The following is a 13,737-nucleotide window of genomic DNA, read 5'->3' on the forward strand; positions in this document are numbered from 1 at the left end:
TTAAGAAAATAAAGTGTTTAGCAAGCCGTGCCATTGTTTATTTTTAAGAATCGTTTTGCAAATCTTTGTGATCAACCAACCCCAGAAACAATAAAGACCAGGGTTTCGGTAACAGCCCTGTTCCTTTGCATGTATGGTGATTTTCTAAAGTGCCTTTATGACAATCCCTCCGAGGCACAATTCCTGCGCCTGCTGTAAAACCGATGTATCCATTACACTGGAAACTTTAAATCAAGACCATGGTAATCCATATTGTCATTAAAATTGTGAATCATTAGGACATGGGAAAAGAGCAAGCTGTTGTACAGTACCAAAAGGCAACAACCCATTTCATGCTTCTTCACTGAGTAACACGGTGGGATCGGCCGTGGTGCATCACTGCCCCCAAGTGGCAGCAGTGAGGTGCTGCAAGCATGCAATTTACCAAATTTACGTAGCAGGGGAAACAGACAAATGGAAAATATGTCGTCTGTGTTTTACTCACAGGAGAGCTGCACATCAGCACCCAAATACACGAACCCTAAAGGGACCGACATCTAGCAAACAGGAGCACCAAAGTACATGCAGTGTTCGAAATGCCATAACTATGAGACGTAAATAATTTACTTGTCCTGGTGTGATCCATTCTCCCTGTTGGGGTTGTGATGCATGAAAGAGACTCAGAGACGAGTGTTTGGAAACATGCGTTAGTACTGTGGGTCGAATATAGCCTGGGGCGGCCTGACTCACTCTGTTCTAACACTTCGTAAATTAGGCATTAGCACCGACGCCCCACAATGCTTTGTGACAGCCTTTATCCCCCAGCATTAAAAATACCTGATTTTCGATGGAGAGATGATTAGTATTCAGTGGAGCGAATTAAACTGGTTAATTTCTTTATCTTAAAGGCAGCTTCAGAAGCCACTCGCTTGGTTGGCTCAGAAGAAGCTCCTTGGTTGTTAAGGATGGAGCTGGATGGCAGGACGCCTTGATGACAACCTGCTAGCTTTTCAGACAGGGCGGGGCCTCTGAGAAAAGGGGCCGGACTTTCAGACAGGGCGGGGCCTCTGAGACAAGGGGCTGGACTTTCAGACAGGGCGGGGTCTCTGTGACAAGGGGCCGGCCTATCAGACAGGACGGGGTCTCTGTGACAAGGGGCCGGACTTCCAGACAGGGCGGGGTCTCTGTGACAAGGGGCTGGCCTATCAGACAGGGCGGGGTCTCTGTGACAAGGGGCCGGCCTATCAGACAGGGCGGGGTCTCTGTGACAAGGGGCCGGCCTATCAGACAGGGCGGGGTCTCTGTGACAAGGGGCTGGCCTATCAGACAGGGCGGGGCCTCTGAGACAAGGGGCCGGCCTATCAGACAGGGCGGGGTCTCTGTGACAAGGGGCCGGCCTATCAGACAGGGTGGGGTCTCTGTGACAAGGGGCCAGCCTATCAGACAGGGTGGGGTCTCTGTGACAAGGGGCCGGACTTTCAGACAGGATGGGGTCTCTGTGACAAGGGGCCGGCCTATCAGACAGGGTGGGGTTTCTGTGACAAGGGGCTGGCCTATCAGACAGGGTGGGGTTTCTGTGACAAGGGGCCGGCCTATCAGACAGGGTGGGGTTTCTGTGACAAGGGGCCGGACTTTCAGACAGGATGGGGTCTCTGTGACAAGGGGCTGGCCTATCAGACAGGGTGGGGTCTCTGTGACAAGGGGCTGGTCTTTCAGACAGGATGGAACTTTCTCCAGTGCATTCTCTTATAGATACTGATAGCCAGACTCTGGCCATGAGCCCAATGCTGTGTGGGTGCCAACGTTATATTGGGAGCATGAGCATGAGAGTGTGGTGAGGGGAGGTGGCCTTGTGTGCATGACTGTGTGTGTCATGTTGTCACCTGAACTGTTTATAGGGCTCAGCTGTTGTACCCTTGTAACTGTGTGTTACGATTTCTTACCTAGCTGTAAAGACAGGCTGTAGGCTTACCGCTGCCGGAGATAAGATAGCGTGCTAAGCAGCTAGCATTAATAAGAGTGTGGGCTATTTCACTTGAGACCTTAAGCATATTGTATATCCCTTATTTACTGAACTTGTGCGGATTTTGCAGCATAACCAGTAGACTGAGAAGATCTTTCCGCCTAATAAATGTATACAACAGTTCACTGGAGACACTGTGTGGATATTGTATATCCCTTATTCAGTGAAATTGCGCTTCCCTCGATTCTCCTGGTTTCTGAGTGCAGTAGATCAGCGGAATGAGCCCTGTGACTGGTCCGGCTCGAAAATGTTTGTGCAACATCCCCAGTAGTCAGTCTGGCTTTGCTCAAGCAGCCCTCGGCAGAAATATGTCCGTGTGACGGCGTTTATTTATGACTGTTTGGTGCGGGTGACACGGAGCTGTGGATTAAATTAAAGTTCTCTGTGTTTCCTTGTGATATGCAAAGTCTGCTGACTTTTAGGTTGCTGTGATAATATGGATGCATTTTCTTGTGTTATTGTTTCTGCGGGGAGATTACGCACAGCAGTAGCTGTCTCTGTAATGTGGCAAGATCTGGTATCAGTGATGGCAGTAAGTTTTGGTGCAAGGAAACATTGCCTGAATGTTACCTGTGCAGAGGGGAGGTGTAGCACAAACCGACTTCCTTTTCATCTGGAGCAGACTGTTCCTCTCTGTCAGTTTTTCCCCATCGCTGCACCTGCTGTGCACAGGAATGTCACCTTCAGACTAAGAGCTGGCAGTTACACTGATAACTGCAATTCCACCACCTTGCCAGCAGATGTCTCTATTGTGCGGCAAATTGACTTGTGCTTTCGTTATCTGCCTCCCCAGCTCTTAAAGTAAGCATCTCAGGCAGTGCTGAAGAAAAGCAGTGTGGACCAGAATTAGTGACACACCAGCACTGATCTCAAGAAACATTGAAGGCACACACAGCATCAACAATTACTCAGAACAGAATCAGGAATAATCAGTCAAATTCTCAGTGATGGATGTTGATTAAAACTTTGCAAGATGAGGAAAAGAGAGATCAACATGAATCATTAACAGGGTTTTTTATGCAAAGCAACTTAGTGAAAATGTGCGTGCAGAAGTTCAAAAGGATGGACCAATTTATTTCATGTGTGTTTTCACTAAGATGGAGAGACAAAAACATACCCAGAGTGTTCAGGGTGCCAAAAAAAGTTGGATGCCTGTAATATGGGGTCTGAAAGTGGCCAGTAGCGCCCAATACCTTGTTACTCTGAAAGATTAACAAGGGGATGATTCTGCAACACTTAGTGACCAGTGAGGGGCTGGTTCTGCATTCCTAATTAACCAATGACTGGCCAAAGCCACAAAAGAAACAGGAAGTTGATTTAAGATTGATCCTGTTGAACAGGTGAAAGTTAGTTGTATTTATGATGCTGACCACAGGAAATAGTGTTTTTGTTTCTTTTGTAGAAACAAGTATCTTGTGTGAACTAAAGTGCATTTGTGGGATTAGTCTGCCATTGCAAAAGGAGCATTTTGATGGTGTGAGCTTTGAGGACAGGAAGTGAAGAGGTGACCTTCCTCTCCATATGGAAGACAAAGAGGTCAAGATATTTTGAGCCCCAATCGCAGGTCTTCCCTGCGGCGGGGGGCCTGGGCTGCAGGGTAGGGGCGGGTCAGGGGCGTGATGTGGCTGGCGGGCCCTGTGGCGCAGCGGCTCACGACTGTGTCTCCTCTCTCCCGGCAGTTCATGGCATCAAGTGGACTTGCAGCAACGGGAACAGCAGCTCCGGCTTCTCTGTGGAGCAGCTGGTGCAGCAGATACTGGACAGCCACCAGACCAAGCCGCCCCCTCGGACACACAACTGTCTCTGCACGGGCACTCTGGGTAAGGGCTGGCAGCGAGGGTAGGGCAGTGGCAGGGCGGCAGGCGAGATGACAGGGAGGAAGGAACGAGGGCATTATAGGTGCCAGTGCAGAGCTACGCGGGGCCGGGATGGCCTGGGTTAGGGTCTCATGGATATATTCTCCAACGTTGCCTTAAGGGTCGGTGTCTTCGTAGGGTTAGGAGTCTGCATGGGAGGAGCATTCACGAGGAACATGTGCTTGTTCAGTGCATGGTGGTGGCTTCCACATTCCCACCATACCTGTCCGCTCATCCCCATCTTAAACGGAAAGGCCCTGGTTCAGTTCCCTTTTGGGTTCTGCTACCGAAGAAAACCCAAAAGGGGAAAATGGTCAGGATCACGTTCGTCGCGTGGTGCACCCCGTCGCTCGGGCAGTCGAACTGCGTCCTCTCACAGAACCAAACTCAGTAAATGGTGACATGGAGAAAAGAAACAGACGGCGTATTTCGGTCCTCAATGGAAATGCATTCAAAACCGGCCCATCCTCATGATAATCCATTCCCTCTTTTCGGTATTTACCTTTTATAAATATATCAAGGAAGGCTTGTCGTTTTAAATTAGGCTGCTGATCTAGGAACACCGTTGCTTCCATGTTCCCACTTGACAATCGACAAGAGGCGGATGTGAAATTTTAAAATGGAGCAGGGATTGATGTCTGGTTCCTGGGAGCTCCACTGTGGGAGGGTGTAAAGAGGCAGGAAACCCCTGTGTGGGGAAAGCCTGCTCTGTCGTCCGGCTTTGAGGGATTTCCCTGAGAGTGGAAGCAGTTGGCAATCATGTGGCCTGTGGCATCAACTCAGTGACTTTGCGAGTAACGTTCATCATTGCTTAGTCCTGAAGTAAAGGTGATTTTGCTAACAGCTGAGCAGTCCGGAAATGTAATCCTGCTACAATCTTATTGCTTAGAAACGGAATTTGTTTGTAATTGGTAATTCTTCTCCACCGGTTTAGGATTTTTGGGGGCGTACCCATTTCTGCATAAGTATTTGTAAGATGCTTGTGTGTTTATCTGAGGAGCATAATGAGGGATTGTAACTGAACATCAGGGAATTGCCTGGAAATAGAACTGGTGACAAACATCTCAAAGAAATGCAACATAGAACCATAATGCAAAAACAACACATAAATATGCAACAAGGGAAAATGATTCAGAAATGTAACAGAGAAACAACAATGCAGCAACACAACGCAGAATAGAATAAGCTGGGGAATTTGTGGAAATGAAACAGGTAGCGTATAGAAATGCAACATGGAAATATAATGCGATCTGTAATCAGTCCGTAATCATGGAAAAGAAATGAAGATTCATAATAAGTGTAAAAAGGTATAACCAAAATGTCAGACAGAACCCATACATGCCGACTAACACTTCAATCACCAGTCAAATTAGCGGGATTTGATACCCTGGCAGATTCCGACGGCTTTTGGCATTCAGTATTGGAACAAATCCTGTGTGAACAAATATGTGCAGCAAACATGAAGAGTATCTACAGTGTTATCCTTGTAAATGGAATGGAACTATTTGTGTTGAAATTGTGCTGTTTTTATTGGAAGCTAAAATGAAGAAATTAGCCAGTTAGTATTGAGTGTGAGTGACAGGCATTATTGGCCATACCATCCTTGGTACTATATTCTGTTTAGGGCGACTGATTGAGATGGTGTACTGACAGGCTGGAATGACCATCTGGCATACCAGGGATTTTACTGGTGGGCTGGAGAGATTTATTATGAACTCGTGCTCCCCACCCCTCCCCTGCTCGGCAAAATTCATTGCGAAGTACCCCACCAAACCAATACCCCCCTCCCATACCCCTAGCTTGGCAAACTTTATTGTGATTTTTAGCCACAGTCGCGCTTTGGTTATATAGGGGTAAATGTGTGACATCAGCTACCTATGTTGATGAGAGGCTCCACTCTGAAACATTGTACTTCCTGATTGACGGGATTAACTTAAAATCCGGTTATGAGCCATAAATAAACCTTTTACAGATTCATATATTAATTAACACACTAACTAAAAAATTTAATTCTAGTGCAATTCCTGATGCTGCCTGCAGGGGGCTGTGTGCATCCGTGTAGTCGTATCCCTTCTTAACGGTGTCTGTCTCTTCCTCCCCGCCACAGGCGCAGGCAGCAGCGTGCATCACAAGTGCAACAGCGCCAAGCACCGCATCATCTCACCCAAGGTGGACCCGCGCTCAGGTGGCTATGGTGGGGCCCATTCCGAGGTGCAGAACAATGACGTCTCTGAGGGCAAGACGGAGCACAGCCACGGCAGCAGCAAGGGGGCAGGGGGCGGAGCCAGCGGCGGGGGCGGAGCCCGTGAGAAACGCAATGGCAAGGTGCCCAAACCAGCACTGCTGCACCAGAGCAGCACGGAGGTCTCCTCTACCAACCAGGTGGAGGTTCCCGACACCACGCAGAACTCACCCGTTTCCATCAGCAGCGGCCTCAACAGCGACCCCGACATGGCCGACAGCCCCGTGGTGGCGGGCATCGGCCATGTGGCCTCCGTGATGGGCGGCCTCTCGCAGGGTGCTGCCGTCTTCATGTCCGAGGTGACCGGCGACCCCGTCTACAGCATGTCCCCCACCGGCGGGCCCAGCTCCCACCTCATGGGCCCTGACGCCACCTCCCAAGGCCTGGTGTTAGCCGTCGCCTCAGATGGGCACAAGTTTGCGTTCTCTGGCGGGGCTGGCGGGGACGCGGGTGCAGGCGGTGCCACGGACGGGCTGGCCATGCTGTCCGCTGCCGGTGTGTCCGAGGAGCTGGTCCTCTCCAGCAGCCTGGACTCTGGGGCCATCAAACTGCCGGAGACCGCCATGAATTTCGACCCCGACTGCTTCCTCAACAATCCCAAGCAGGGCCAGACCTATGGTGGCAGTGGCCTGAAGGCAGACCCCAGCTCCTCCGGCGCCTCATCCTCCTCGGGCAGTGGCAGTAGCAGCAATGGCGGCCTGCAGCGCTCTCCCCCGCTGTCCGATAACAGCTACGGCTTCAGCTCCTCACTGGTGAAGAACATCAAGACAGAGGACACCTCCTTCGAACAGCAGTTGGCCAAGGAAAGTGGCTACCAAGTCTGCCCGGCCGTGACCGGCGGAAGTGGTGTGCCGGGCTCTGCGGGCACCTGCTCGGCCCAGGGCTCCCTCACCCTGACTCCTGCGGGCTCTCTGCTGCCCTCTGGTGGTGGGCTAAGTCCCAGCACCACGCTGGAGCAGATGGACTTCAGTGCCATTGATGCAAAGCAGGAGTACCCATCTGGCCCTGCTTCAGGGGGCTATGGCCAATCTATTTCCAGCCCACATCTTGCCCACCAGACCCGTTCGCCCAGCTTCTTCCTCCAGGAGGCGCCCAAGACCAGCCCATCCCAACAGGGCCGACAGGGCTCTGGACAGAAGTCACACCTAATGGAGCACAACTCCCACGACTCAGGTGCTTATCTGGGCCTGCAGGTGGTCCGGACCGACTCCCCCAGCAGTAACGGGCACCTCCACCATCACCACACCCACCAGAGCCAGCACAGGGCCCCCAGCTGCAATGGTGGGTCCCCAGCCGAAGGAGCTGGCCAGACGAGCTCTCTCCAGCTCCTGCAGTACCAGGGGGCTTTCCCCGGCCTAGGCCCGGAGCACGAGGAGGTAGTGGGCTTGGATCAGGGAGGCAGTGCTGGAGCCGTGGGCCAGACGGGGGCCACAGAGAATGGAGCAGAGGGCCTAATGAAATCCGGGAATCACCTTCAGGCTTGCAGGGGCAGCGGCGGAGAAGAAGGGGGCGCCGATCACTACTTACAGCAGGGAGCGGACGGGGCTGGAGGAGGAGGCGGGGATGGAGGGGGACTGAGCAACGGGACCTCTGGCGGCTCCGGGGCTTCCCAGCAACAGCTGCAGCCCCTCATGCAGGGTGCAGGACTGGTACAGGGGCTCTACAGTGCCCACCAGGCCCTGGGTGGAGCAGGGGCTGGAGCAGGCAGCGGCGGGGGCCTGGAGATCAGCCTGGACCACTTTGACATCTCCTTCGGCAATCAGTTTTCTGACCTCATTAGCGATTTCATCGCCGTGGATGGAGCAGGGACGGCAGTGGGACCTGGAGGGGCCCTGTACGCCCACCAGCTGGTAGCCCCACCCAGCGGTGCTGACGGCCAGGCCAGCTCCACCGGGGCGCCACCCCAAGGTCAGGAGGACACGGGGGCGAGAGGGACTGGCTACAGCCCCGCCGAGCTCTGCCTGCAGACCTGCTGCAGTCCCCAAGCCGGCGGAGTGTCTGGGGAGGCCGGCTCCCTGGCCTTCATGCACGTGGCCGAGGTCGTGTCTGCCGCTGTGGCCCAGGGGGCGCTGGGGATGCTGCAGGCCACCGGAAGGCTCTTCATGGTCACTGACTACTCCCCCGAGTGGTCCTACCCAGAGGTGGGCGTCCGGCACAGTGCCTGAATGGAAAGGTGTCCATTATGATTTTAACAGCAAAACCTGGTGCAATTCAATAATCTAAGTCACCTGACTAAGTTAGTAATCTAACAAGTTTTCTAAAAGCAAAACAAGGCAATAAATACAAGGACAGAAACATGGACTGTTAAGTTAACAGTTTTGCAGAACACATGGTTATAGTCATATGACTACCAAAATGCAAAACTAGTATTGATTTCATGTATCATATTTCTTGTACAGTTTCTGCTCAAATAAATCCATCTATTAATTATACTAATCATTCATTTTCTGCTCAGGAATTGTTTTAGACGTTCTTTAGCTGGCTTCAAATGGAACCTCAAAACTGCAATTTGCCTGAATACCACAAGATGGCAACCTGCAGTACGAATGAAGGCATATTTAAAAAAGGAAAAAAAAGAAGCCGCTATTCATGGTAGTGTCCACTAGATGGCAGCAGGAAGCCAAAAATAAATCATTGCTGAACAATAATCACGAAAACCGAATCTGTTAACGTGGGTGGGTTTGCTGTGCCAGTTACTCGAATTAAAGAGTGTGCAACCACAACCAAAACAATAGAAAATGGCATGCTTCTCCTGAAGTTTTCTTTCTGCGTACCTATTTCGAAGATGTCAGGTCGAGCACCAGAGCTAAGCTTTGTGAAGTGCGTGACGCTAGCAGAGAGCGTGCTGGCTGTGCCATTTATCCGTGCCTGTTTCCTCAGGGTGGCGTGAAGGTGCTGATCACAGGCCCTTGGCAGGAGGCTAACAGCAGCTACAGCTGTCTGTTCGATCAGATCTCCGTCCCCGCCTCCCTGATCCAGCCCGGCGTGCTGCGCTGTTACTGCCCGGGTAAGAGTGCCTGCATGTTGTTGTGCTGCTCCTCCCTCCGCCATTTTCACCAGGCCTTGTCATGGAATAAATAAAGTCACTCATCCTTGGATGTTTACACCGTGCTGGGGGATTAGCGAGAGGGGCAGTCAGAGAGTTACCCACCTTGACGGATGGCCTGTCGCCTGGTGAGTGACAGTGAAGAGTCTCCCACCTGATGCTCAGTCAGTCTCTCTCTCTCTCTCTCTCTCTCTCTGCAGCTCATGACACAGGGCTGGTGACGCTGCAGGTGGCTGTCAGTAACCAGATCATCTCCAATTCCGTAGTGTTCGAGTACAAGGCCCGCGCCCTGCCCTCGCTGCCCTCCTCCCAGCATGACTGGCTCTCCCTGGATGGTAGGTCGCTTTCAAGTGTTACTGCGGTGAATCTTTACAGTATCCATCTGTGTACCTGTACAGTCTCCATCTCAGGGTCTCTGTACAGTCTCTGTCTCAGTCTTTATGTGCAGTTTACATCTGCATCTCTGTACAGTCTACATCACATTCTATTTGTACAGTCTCCTTCTCAGTCTCTCTGTACAGTCTCCATCACATTTTTTGTACAGCCTCATTGTCTCTGTAAAGTATCCATCCGTCTCTATACAGTCTCCTCCTCATTCGCTGTTTAGTTTCTGTTTCAGTGCCTCTGTATAAACTCCATCTCAGTATTGCTGTACAATATGCATCTGTATTTCTGTACAGCCTCCATCTCATTGTCTCTATACAGTCACTATCTCATTGTCTCTGTACAGTCACTATCTCATTGTCTCTGTACAGTCTCTATCTCATTGTCTCTGTACAGTCTCTATCTCATTGTCTCTGTACAGCCTCCATCTCAGTGTCTCTGTACGCTTTCCATTGCATTGTCTCTATACAGTCTCTATCTCATTGTCTCTGTACAGTCTCTATCTCATTGTCTCTGTACAGTCTCTATCTCATTGTCTCTGTACAGCCTCCATCTCAGTGTCTCTGTACGCTTTCCATTGCATTGTCTCTATACAGTCTCTATCTCATTGTCTCTGTACAGTCTCTATCTCATTGTCTCTGTACAGTCTCTATCTCATTGTCTCTGTATAGTCTCTATCTCATTGTCTCTGTACAGCCTCCATCTCAGTGTCTCTGTACGCTTTCCATTGCATTGTCTCTATACAGTCTCTATCTCATTGTCTCTGTACAGTCTCTATCTCATTGTCTCTGTACAGTCTCTATCTCATTGTCTCTGTACAGCCTCCATCTCAGTGTCTCTGTACGCTTTCCATTGCATTGTCTCTATACAGTCTCTATCTCATTGTCTCTGTACAGTCTCTATCTCATTGTCTCTGTACAGTCTCTATCTCATTGTCTCTGTACAGCCTCCATCTCAGTGTCTCTGTACGCTTTCCATTGCATTGTCTCTATACAGTCTCTATCTCATTGTCTCTGTACAGTCTCTATCTCATTGTCTCTGTACAGTCTCTATCTCATTGTCTCTGTACAGTCACTATCTCATTGTCTCTGTACAGTCTCTATCTCATTGTCTCTGTACAGCCTCCATCTCATTGTCTCTGTACAGTCTCCATCTCATTGTCTCTGTACAGTCTCCATCTCATTGTCTCTGTACGCTTTCCATTGCATTGTCTCTATACAGTCTCCATCTCAATGTCTGTATACAGTCTTCATCACATTGTCTCTGTACAGTCTCTATCTCATTGTCTCTGTACAGTCTCTGTCTCATTGTCTCTGTACAGTTTCCATCTCAGTGTCTCTGTACAGCCTCCATCTCAGTGTCTCTGTACGCTTTCCATTGCATTGTCTCTATACAGTCTCTATCTCATTGTCTCTGTACAGTCACTATCTCATTGTCTCTGTACAGTCTCTATCTCATTGTCTCTGTACAGCCTCCATCTCATTGTCTCTGTACAGTCTCCATCTCATTGTCTCTGTACAGTCTCCATCTCATTGTCTCTGTACAGTCTTCATCTCATTGTCTCTGTACAGTCTCCATCTCATTGTTTCTGTACAGTCTCCATCTCATTGTCTCTGTGCAGTCTCCATAACATTGTCTCTGTTTAGTCTCCATATTTCTGTACAGTATATAAGTGTGTCTCTGTACAGCCTTCAGCTCAGTGCCTCTGTACAGTATCCATCTGTATCTCTATACAGTACTTCTCTCAGCATTTCTCAGACTGAACGATCGAGTCCCCAGGCAGCCTATTTCTTGCCTGTTGGTCAACGTCCAAGCCAAGTACAGTAGCGTGTTAGAACCATCTGCTCCAGTCCGTCGAATCTGTTCTGTAGGTCTTCCATACTGAGAGTGTGTACTGGCGGCATTGTGGCTGTGCTTTCGTGACGCACCACCATGGAGTTTAGTCAGCGCTTTCGACCGTTTGAATAGATTAAAGCTAACACATCCCTTCCGTGAAAACCGATCTCTGCCAGTTCACATCAGATACCTCACAGACGAGTGCCGGCAAACAACTGGTGCCCAGATCAGCCAAGTGGTACCAGGGTGCCGTCCTCTGTGCCGTGAGCAGTGACGTGACAAGAAAACAGAGGCATAGCACTGGCGAGCGTACAAACATGCCAGATGCTCTGGCGGCGTGTTTTCTTAACCACGATAAATATGCCGCATTTAATTTCATGAATAATAAAGGTTGTTATGTTTTATTGAGCGTCCTGGCAACCAGTTGTTTCCCGTCGCATCAATAATTAATTTCTCATGCAGCTTTCTGGGTTCTCAGCAAGACTTTAAGCCAAGCCTTTTTTTAGAACAATGTCTTATGAAATCTGCTTCACTACTGATGCAATAGTTTTTTTCCTGCGGCCCCTGCGCCGAATCAGGCACAGGTGCACGGCGCAGGTGGGGAGCGCACCAGCAGCCGTGCAGCGTGCACAGCTGCCCAGGTTTGCCGTAGTCCCCTCAGAGGGGTCTGTCAAAGGCAAACCTTTCCGAACGTCACCCCGATGCATCCTGGGATTTACGAATGGCGTAGCTAAGCACATGTGAGGACCGGGAATGGAGGCATTAGGTAAACTAGGAAGAGAAAGAACTGTGTGTCTTTGTCCAAGGGTAACAAATGAACACATGACTATTTGTGCTTGTGTCAGAGAATCGGTCACCCTAACCCACACACCTCCGCTTTCTCCTGTAACTACCCCGCCTGCCTTTGCTTGCTCCGTTGTGTTTTTCCTCTATTGCAAGCAGATTATTCAGTCTTACATCTGTCTATGATGCAGCTCTTAGCTCGTTTCAGATCTATGTAATGCTGTCGCTAAATCTCCACTAAGCTATTTGTGGAAAACAGCCATATATAAAAATGAATCCTAAATAAACGGATGAGCTGAAAAGGCTCCTGGATGTATAAACGATTCCCTACACGCCTGGCCGATGTCGGGGGGGGGAAGGGGGGAGGGGATTGCGGCCCCCGTTACTAACCGGGCTTTTCTCGTGACCGTACAGCTGGGGGGGCTGTAGGCTGGCATTGTTATCCAAGATGCTGAATTTTAGCAGCGGTGCCCGCAGACCATGAGGAACAGAGCATTGGTCGAGAGCCGCAGATTCTGATGTCAGTCGCTCTCCATTATTTTCTTCCTTGATTGGACAACAGTGGCTTTTTGCCCCAAGGAGGCAGGACGATTTTAAGTAGGAATTTTGCCTCCACAGCACAAATAAAAGACGTCTCACACTCAGCTTTACTCCTTTTCTCCTTTCATTTCAGTGTAATTCTATATGTTTGGCTGATGTTTTTGTCTAATTTGACTTGGAATTGAACTTATTTACACAGTTGAAAATTTCACTACTGTGTTAATAGCACAAGGATCCAACAGGAGGCCCCTTGCTGTGGATCAACCTCACAAGCTCCTGGTGCATCCACTGCAAAGGGTCCCTTAAGGATGTCACCCAGCCTGTTCTGATTTCCAGTGATAATGAACATAAAAATACATGGTAGCTGTGGAAGCATGTTCAGAATTAATGTTCAGCTTAGACAATTATGCCTTTGACAAATAATCACCAGCCGTCTTAAGAAAAAAACGTAAATCCTGCGATATGCAAGGTTTTGCGTGGTAATGAATAGTAATACCAAGGTGTTTAGACCATCGGAAACAGTAATGCAGCCAGCAAATTAAACAATGAAGGGCCGGTCTACGACATGCAGTGATTGGCAGAGCTTCTCACCTACCATGTTTCAAATCTCGTTCCTCCCATTACTAGTTAACAATAAGAGCATTGATTAGTGGAGCCTGCAGTTTAAGTCTCATTAGAGTAATTAGCGAGATTTAGAAGAACAGTCAATGAAATCCCTTGTTTAAACACTTATGAAGTCTACCTCAACAGCAGTGCAGATTAGGGATTGTTGTAATATCCATCCATATACAATGCAGGACAGCTTGTACTGCAGGGCACACAGACGCACACACACTCGCACACTTAGTGACACCAATTCACCTGTGAGATTTTGGGAGAAAATCGGGGTACCTGAAACACACCTGAATTTACAGGGAGAACGGCCACATGCACAGTCAAGCCCCGAGCCCTGAGGCCGCAGTGCCACCACTGCGCTGACGCACTGTCTACAGTGCAGCATTTAAAAAAAAAAAAAAATGCTCCTCTCCTAGTGAGGTCGGCAATATCG

At 49.6% G+C, this 13,737-nt stretch overlaps 1 protein-coding gene across 16 annotated transcripts in view; it reads left to right on the forward strand.

Annotated features, from left to right (window-relative positions):
- camta1a (calmodulin binding transcription activator 1a) overlaps window positions 1-13,737 on the forward strand; it is a 296,208-nt gene that overhangs the window by 241,012 nt on the left and 41,459 nt on the right. For 13 of the 16 annotated variants that reach the window (XM_072713390.1, XM_072713391.1, XM_072713398.1 and 10 more), the window contains 4 exons: window positions 3,682-3,822; window positions 5,966-8,241; window positions 8,981-9,107; window positions 9,347-9,481. In XM_072713390.1, the coding sequence (XP_072569491.1) occupies window positions 3,682-3,822; window positions 5,966-8,241; window positions 8,981-9,107; window positions 9,347-9,481 (2,679 nt within the window). The remainder of the gene's footprint in view (window positions 1-3,681; window positions 3,823-5,965; window positions 8,242-8,980; window positions 9,108-9,346; window positions 9,482-13,737) is intronic. The other 3 variants (XM_072713404.1, XM_072713394.1, XM_072713403.1) reach the window with 1 other exon arrangement.

Source organism: Paramormyrops kingsleyae, chromosome 6 (assembly GCF_048594095.1).
Source record: "Paramormyrops kingsleyae isolate MSU_618 chromosome 6, PKINGS_0.4, whole genome shotgun sequence".
Classification (NCBI taxonomy): Eukaryota; Metazoa; Chordata; class Actinopteri; order Osteoglossiformes; family Mormyridae; genus Paramormyrops; species Paramormyrops kingsleyae.